This window comes from Ambystoma mexicanum, chromosome 5p, assembly GCF_040938575.1.
Source record: "Ambystoma mexicanum isolate Mex_15411 chromosome 5p, UKY_AmexF1_1, whole genome shotgun sequence".
In the NCBI taxonomy this organism is placed as follows: domain Eukaryota; kingdom Metazoa; phylum Chordata; class Amphibia; order Caudata; family Ambystomatidae; genus Ambystoma; species Ambystoma mexicanum.
In genome coordinates, this window is record NC_090930.1 from 132,109,463 (window position 1) to 132,118,109 (window position 8,647).

General features: G+C 49.7%; 1 protein-coding gene across 1 annotated transcript in view; it reads left to right on the forward strand.

Annotated features, from left to right (window-relative positions):
- STEEP1 (STING1 ER exit protein 1) overlaps window positions 1–6,848 on the forward strand; it is a 186,705-nt gene extending 179,857 nt beyond the window's left edge. Inside the window, exon 7 of the mRNA XM_069612525.1 lies at window positions 5,636–6,848. Coding sequence (XP_069468626.1) covers window positions 5,636–5,698 — 63 coding nt within the window. The 3' untranslated portion in view covers window positions 5,699–6,848. The remainder of the gene's footprint in view (window positions 1–5,635) is intronic.
- Window positions 6,849–8,647: the final 1,799 nt, after the last annotated feature.

Below are 8,647 nucleotides of genomic sequence, written 5' to 3' on the forward strand. Positions count from 1 at the left end.
AGAGTCCTGTTCAATATTAACGTGCCACGCACCTAAAGACTATAAAGACTAAAAAGGTGTCCGGAAACTCACCGCTCGTGCAGTTAACGACAGTAACGATCCTCTGAGTTCAAGAGGCCTATGTTTCACCAGTGAAGGAACTTGCAACGGCACCCTGCACCAGACGCAGATGGAGAGTCCAGCATTCACCTATCTAAGGTGAGCACGTTGACCTGGGGGCTCTACGGAGAAGCTAGGAAGAGAGGGAGAGAGAGAGGGACATTCAACAACCCAGACCCTTAACCCCCATATTCTTTCACCTGCAGAAACCTCACCCTTCGAGTTTGACACACAGTGAGAAGAGGTTCGACCCCAGAAGCCAATCGAGTCCTGCACATCACTTTTCGAGTCGCAGACACCTTCCTGCCTAGACCAGCGCCACCGTGGGAATCAGGTGAGCGTTACAGCTGTCTCCTCTGTGCCTATTCTGGACCATGTGTGGCAGGAGGACCTACGCACGATGCGCCATCTGTTTTTGGAGCCAGCGGTCAAAGGTCGGCTTGAGAAAAAATTCAAGGCCCCAGAATCTACCCCAAAGTGCTTAGTGTCGCAGCCCACTCCTGAGTCGGTGGTGTCGGTGGCGGCCAGCCGTAAGGCCCGAAGTCAGCACAAGTGTGTTACTCAAGGAGGCAGGATACCTTTGGGAAGAAGGTTTTGACTGTTGGAGCGATGACAGTGAAAGCAGCAAATTCCTTAGCAATCATGGCACACTATGTGGCATAGGCTGGCACCTATTTTGGAACATCTGCCGGAGCAGCACCGCAAGGACGCCATGCTATTGGTGTGTTAAGGTGAGGAGGCTTCCAATCACAGTATAAATATTGCCATAGACCTGGCGGAGTCCGGCTTTAAGCAAATTAACAATGGGGTAGTGCTTCGTCGCCAAGCCTGGCTGAAGTGCACTGACTTTCGCCCAGAGGTGCATTATAAAGTTATCGACATTCCCTGTGAGGGGGAGCATTTGTTTGGGGAAAAAAATCGATGAAGGAGGACACAGAGACTGCTAAATCCTTAGGGACCTTGCAGAGTGGGTGCTCTTGTCGCTCCTTTCGCCCATTCCGGGGTGCTTCGGCTAATGCCCAGTTTGCTTCCACCAGGGACTGGGGTTATAGTCGATCAAGTTATACCTCCCAGGGTTATCGGTAGTCTGTGCAGAAGAGTCGGGACTTTCAGGCTCAGCGGAAAAGGGGTTTGCAGTCCTCCACCTCTAAAGGGAGGCACGCTAAAGCGCAACAATGACTGCCTCAAGGGCAATCTACTGGGGGGGCAGGGTGGCAATGCACGTGGACGAGTGGAGAAAAATAACATCGGATTGTTGGGTGTTGGGCACAGTGCGTCTAGGCCACTCGTTGGAGTTCAAGTGTACCCCCACGCCCCCCGGTTTCCTTTCCACTGGTGTATGCCTTGCAACCACAGCTTCACATCCTACGGCAGGAGGTGGTTCTTATGCTAGAGGAAGGGGCTATAGAACCGGTTCCGGTGGCAGAGAGAGGCCAAGGGATTTATAGTGGTGGCCCATTCTGGATCTTCGGGCATTGAACAAGACTCTGCAACGCCTGAAGTTCAAGATGCTCACTCTTCAGGAGGTCATCCGGTCGGTCCAGCCGGACGAATTTCTGGCATTGTTGGATTTGCAGGGCACATACTTTCTCCTTCCCATGCGTCGAAGGCACTGCAATTTTCTGCGGTTTGTTGTAGGAGAGGACCAGTTTCGGGTACTCCTGTTTGGTTTGAAGTCATCCCCCAGGATGATCACAAAGTGTTTGGCACCAGCGGCAGCGTTTCTCAGACGGGAGGGTCATCATGTATACCCGTACCTGTACGACTGGCTGGTGAGAGGTTCGTCACCAGGGGAGGCGCAGGAAAGTCTCGGAGCTACCATGCAGCTGTTTCAACTACTGGGATTCGCCATCAACTTCGACAAATCATTTCTGAAGCCTTCCAAGGAATTGGGGTTTCTAGGGCAAAGTTTCTGACTCGACTGGGGCTAGTGAAGCCCTCCGGCGAGCAGGTCCTGAAGCTTCTGCAAAGGGCAGCGGAGTGGAAGATAGGCACAAGGGTGTCGGTCCGAACCTACATGTCGCTGCTGCTGGCCATGGCATCATGTATTCCACTGCTGCCAAACTGTTGTCTCTTCATGAGACCAGTTCAAGAGTTCCTTGCGGACCGATTGGCAAAGATTCGCGGATCTTGGTCCGACAAGTTGGTGATCAATGGCACTCTGGTGGACGCTCTTCGCTGGTGGCAGTGCTCGGCCAATCTTGTTTCGGGCATGCCGGTGCTGGAGCCGGAGTTCCAATTTACGATTTGTGGCAGACGGGATGGGGGGGGGCACGTCTCAGCGAGCAGGTTCAAGGCATGTGGTCTCAGGAGGAATCTCGGTTCCACATCAATGTGCTCGAATTGAGAGCAGTACACTGGGCCCTCAAGTCGTTTCTGCTACACATACGCAGTTGTTGACAGACAATGCCACCACAATTTTTTATCTCAGGAAACAAGGGATCACTCATTCCAGGGTCCTGTCGAAGGAAGCGCAGGACCTTTGGCATTGGGCTCTGCTTCACAAAATCAACCTTCGGTCTTATCTGCCGGGAGTGTCGAATGTGCAGGCAGACACGCTCAGCAGTGACGTCGGCCACCTGCACGAGTGGCAGCTGAAGGAGCAGCAGGTTTCCATGATCTTCCGAAAGTGGGGCCATCCCCCATTGGATCTTTTTGCGACTGTGGAAAACGAACAGTGCCGGGAGTTCGCAAGCAGATGGGCTCACCCCGAGTCTCTGGGGGGTGCGTTCTCATTCCCGTAGACGGGCCGGTTCGCGTATGCATTTCCCCCGTTTCTGCTCATCCGGCGGACCCTCCAGTGGATTCGGAGGAACCAATGCTGTGTGATTCTGGTGGCTCCATTCTGGCCCAGGCAGCCGTGGTTCTCCGATCTCCTTCACTTGTCGGTGGTGGAGTCGATTCGTTTGGGGGCGATGCCAGATCTGTCTCAGGACGGGGGTACTGTGTGGCACCACGATCCGGGCTCTCTCAGCCTGATGGCTTGACTCCTGATTACTCCGAGTTTGGCCTGCTAGGGCTTGCCCGTGACTGTCGCCGAATTTTGGAGGCAGCAAGAGCACCATCCACGAAAGTCTCATATGCATGTAAATGGAAGCGGTTTTGTGTGTGGTGTAAGGGCCGAACGTGGGTTGACCCTTTGAACATTTCCCCAGAATAGGTTCTCTCGTACCTGTTGCAGTTGGCGGAAATGGGCCTAGCGTTCTCCTCCATTAAAGTACATTTGGCTGCAATATCTAGATTTACTCGGAGGAGTCATGCGCCTCCTCTGTTAAGTGATTGGCTAGTAAAGCATTTCTTGAAGGGGTTGTTTCAAACTTTTCCTCCAGTCAAGAAGTTTGCGCCAGAATGGAGCCTTAATGTGGTACTTTAGAGTCTGAGGATACCGCCTTTTCAGCCGATGTCGACGACTCCTTTGAAGTTTGTCATGGAAGGTGGCTTTTCTGGTGGCAATTACTTCGGCCAGAAGGATATCTGAGTTGCAGGCATTGGTCGTCGACCCGCTATACTTGAGATTCCTGAAGGATAAGGTATTTCGCCCACCAACCCACACTTTATCCCCAAAGTGCTAACGGCATTTCACAAACTCTCTTCTATTGTTTTCCCTCGTTTTTTGCTTCAGCATGCATGCCTGCATAACGGGCTCTGCATTCTCCGGACGCTAAGAGGGTGTTAAAAGTTTTATTTGAATCGAACTTATGATTTCTGAAAATCAAAAAATCTGTTTGTGGCTTATGGGCCGTCCAACAAGGGACAGGCTATCTCCAAAGAAGGACTTTCTCGTTGGGTGTTCTCTACGATCTCGTTATGCCACACTAAAGCTGGGAAGCCTTTGGGAAGGACTCCTAAGGGGCACTCATCGAGGTCCTCGGCTTAGTCGGTGGCATTATGGTAGGGGATTCCACTGGTGGACATTTGCCAGGCGGCCTCCTGGGCGGTGCCGCATACCTTTACCCAGCATTACTGTCTGGGGCAGCAGCATGGTGATGTGCAGGTGGGACGTGCAGTCCTGCAACGCCTGTTCCAATAAGGTAAGCCCAGCAGCTTAGGGGAGTTTATTTTTGAACTTTGTCACTTGATGGGTTTATTGTCTCATGTGATTCTGTTTCTGTATTGGTTTGCCTTTACACTCCACCATGCATGTTGGTGCTGCTATGTAATCTATTCACAGCATGTGAATCCATGAAAGATCCAATGCTGGAGAAGGGAGTGGTTTCTTACCTGTAACTCCATTTCTCCAGCGTTGGTATCTTTCATGGATTCACATGCGCCTTCCGGCCGCCCCTGCAAGCAAACCTGGTTCGGGTTCCCCTCCACTTTCGAGGTTAAAATCTGAAGTGAAGCTGCGGGGACGGGACTATTTATACCCTACGTCCTATTGGTGGGGACTAAAGCACCCAAAAAGGACGTTGATAGGACACTAAAGTGTCAAAGTTTTCTATAGGAAAACGCTAGGTTAATGTGACCGAGGTTCCCAGCCTGATGACTGGGAATATTCACAGCATGTGAATCCAAGAAAGATGCCAACGCTGGATAAATGGAGTTACAGGTAAGAAACTTCTCCTTTCTGAGAGTGCACAGTTACAAAAGTTCTTACTTACCTTGAATGTGTGTTGCGCTATTCTGAAAAGTATATACAAGATTAAGTTATTCACCTTTGAATTGGCTCTGCCTCTAACCCAAAAGTAATGCTGTTGGTTTCACATTATTATTCCTATTAGGATAATTGTATGAGTGTCCCAAAATGGTACTTGCTTCCCCTGACTTGCTGTTAGCCTGTCCAGAATAAGTCTCCATTCGGTTTTACCTACCTAGATCTGTTTTGGCCGACACAAAAAGAGTCTTAGGTTTATACCTGCCTTTAAGTTGCTTATAGCTCCTGTAAAAAGTGTATAGGTTTTACTTACCTGGAGTATAACTGTGTTATCCTAACATAAGTAAGATGTATTGCTTCCCTTAGTCTGTGAACTGAAAAGTAACTGTAATTGAATATTACACCCCTAGGTCCTACTTCCCTAGAATAACTGTTATCCTGAATCATAGTTATAGGTTTCTACTGTTCCTAGAATCTTTGTTCCACTAGATAATAAAAGTATATTGTCCACTTGATATGACTATGTGATTTCTTGCAAAGCATCACAGTACAACTGATGGGGTCTACTACCCTGGCGTTAATGAAAGAAATCTAAAAGTGACTATTGGTTTTGACTTCCCTAGAACCCCTTTTAGGTGTGCCAAATAAGGTTATATGCTTTGGTCTGTGCACCTTCAAGCATAGTGTTGTGTTTTTATAATTGTGCTTATATATAATGTGATGGTAGGTATTTCCCCCAAGATTTATTGTACTGGTTCTACAGCCCTCTCTCCCTCCTAAGATCAGCCTGGCTGCTCTGTCTATGCCACACTGAACTCAGGTGGTACAGCCTTCTAAGAGTGGAGTCTTGTACTGCCTCAGTAGAATGGTTTTACTAAGCCCTTAGTTGGACTTCAGAAAAACTGTCCTAACAATGTTTCATGTATATTCTTTCTTTTTCAGGCTGAGCTGGAAGCCAAGAAAGCCAAGATGAAGGGTACCCTCATTGACAACCAGTTCAAGTAATCTGCTGAAAGTTAAAGTTGGAGGGCATTGTGAATTCATTACGGTGGGGCCCCATGGTTGCTCAACACTCATCAGGAGCAGTACTTGGACACTGAAGAGATTCACGACAATTAAAAATGATTTGCAAACGGTGACAACTTGTTAAAGGCCTGACAAGTTATTTCCTTTGTTAACATTTAATTGAGGCATATTGTCTTTGGTTCCTTCTCTTTGTCCTGCAGTGTGCAACAAGCAAAAATGGGGATCGATGGCCACCTATGCAGATGACTGTGCTAGCCCTTCTAGTGCCATGGTCCTACTTTGACTTGATCCATGGCCCCCTCCCGCGTCCTTCTCAAAACCTCGGCAAAGGAAGCGTGATTAGTGAGGTGATTGGGGTATGATATGAACAACCCTGTTTCAGTGTGTCCACTGCATACCATTTCTCTGCTCATTCCTAAATGTGGGTTACGCAGGTGTGGGTATGCAGTTTAATTTTTTTTTTCTTTTTTTTTTTGTATGGATTTGATGTTATTTTTTAATTATTTTTTTTTTATGAATCATTAACAGACATTTCGGTTTGCACACATGGCGGAAGGGCAGCCAGTGGCAAAAACCTAACTATATGTTTTAAAGAGAAACTGGCATGTTTTCTTATTTTAATGGTATGTGGCAGGCTGAATTAATGGGTTTGCCTGTTGGATCTCTCCAAACAAATAAATCCTAATGTGTGCACTTCATTTCATAGCATGGTTGTTGCATATTTACATCTGTGAAGTTGAGGGACTTGGTTGCCTCTGCAAAGACATTGTTGGTTGATCCCAGAACATGCCGCACACGTGGTGCAGAGGTTGTAAGATTACAGTTGTAGGACTAATACTTTGGGATTGGGGTCCAAAGTTAACAAACTGCTTTTTGTCTGCCTCACCATAATAATAAGTCTGTTTGCAGTGCACATAACCTATCGCACATTATCACAGTTTCATTTTAAACTGGTCTGCATTCTTTTTGCTGGAGATGTTATCCTGTACATCCTTCGTGACTGAGGGCTTTGCTTACCTGCATGGTTTGCACATTTACCCCTGCTCTGGTCGTTCTCTAGTTTCATTAAAAAACATTGGTTTGTCCCTGTTATTGAAAAATAAAATCTTTTTGGGTATTTGATTTGTAATATATTAAGCTTATGTTCTTGGTTTGTATTTGCGTGCTAAGTTTCATTACCTTGCACACATTTTAGGCTTATCTGTATCTGGAATGTAATTTCATCCCCAAATATTATTTTTTACGCATGAGTTTCCAACTTCAAATTTGGCATCCGGCTACTTTCGACTAGTTGATAGTTGTTTGTCAGCTGTTATCTTAACTTGTTCCTATTTGTGTCTTTCTCCAGCATGGGGTCTGGCATGGATTCACATGCTCATGAATATTCCCCGTCGTCAGGCTGGGAATCCCCGGTAAAGAAAAAACCAGTATCAGTTTCGTTTCTGATCTGTCTTTCGTAGTAATAACCAATCACTGGTCTCTGCGTCATACTGACCACAGCCAATGACTGCCCTCTACCTAAGCACCGCCTCTGGCAGCCATCTTCAGATTTTTACCGCACGTTCATGTGTTGGGATCCTCGTGCTATTGCTCTCGAGCGTTAGTGCTATTTTTTTTCACAAAAACTTCGTTTTTTCGGTCAAAAGAGCCTCAAGCTCCACCGACTCTCCATCCGATCAACGGGGACCCGTTTCGGATTCGTCTGCGCCCCTCAAGGGTGAAGATTTCGTCGAGCTACGCTTTTGGAGGACTCCAGAAGTTTCTCAGGCCCGGTCATGGCCCAGGAGAAGGGAAGCTCGACGCCCGGAAAACTGTTCAGGGTCTGCCCTGGATGCCAGCTGCAGAACGTCTTCAAGGAGGACGAACACTCTTTTTGTCTTTATTGCCTACATGAGGACAAGACGCACGTGGAGAAGGACTGTGCGTTTTGCGGCAACATGTCGGAGCGGACCATGAAGGACCGCCATCAACGTCTCGCCAACTGGCTAGAAGGGAAGAGCCCGTCCGGCGAGAAGAAGAGGAAGAAATCCGAGCGGTCTTCTAAGACCTTTGAGGACGCCCCGGCGACGGGGGTCCAACATAAGGCCAAGCACCGCGGGTCCGCTGGCACCGGGAGCGCCGAACGGTCGGGCTCTACGGGCGCCAGGCAGGGCGCACCCTCCCCGGCACCATCAACCACGAGCCAACGCTCTGGGTCGGGTAAGAGGAAGGCCGAGCACCCGGCGAAGCTCCTGGAGAGGCCCCGGTCGAGCTCGAAGGCGGAGGGGGAGCGAGGCAGTGTCCCCCCCCCCCCCTCAAGGATAAGGCGGTGAGCGCACCTAAGGTGGTGAAGGCCTTAATCCATCCGGCCAAGCCCTCTATCGAAACTGTCGCGGCGGCCCTGGCTCAGCCTGTGGAGGCTACACCAGTGGTGGCGACCTCGGGGCTCAGAGTCTCCCTGCCACATCGGAGGGAGTCCTCTTTTGTGCCCATCGATAGGACCCCCGTGAAATCCCCCGTGGGGAAGAAAAAGGGGGGGGCAGGGCGTCGTCGTAGATTCGGCCTCAACCTCGGAGGAGGAGCTGGTCGAGGTCTTAAGCCACGGCCTCGGCGTGGAAGGAGACCGGCCCGTCGGGATGGATCCCGACGCAGGTGACAACGACATCGTCGAGGGTACCGACGGGGCCCCTGATCGCCCGTCGGATTCCCCTCTGCCAGCGCCGCGAGACAACTCGGCGGCCATTTTGTTGGCTATACAGTCCTTATGCTCAGAGATAAGGACGAGACTACCGTTGCCGACGGAACCTCTCCCGTCGGGGGACCCAGAACCGGGACCTTCTGGTGTTCCCCCTACCAAGAAAAGAAGGATCCACCCTCCACCTCCTTTTCAGCCGTCGCGCCCCTTCCAGCCCTCCTCCCCGTCCACCCGAGGGGATGATACGGGGACTG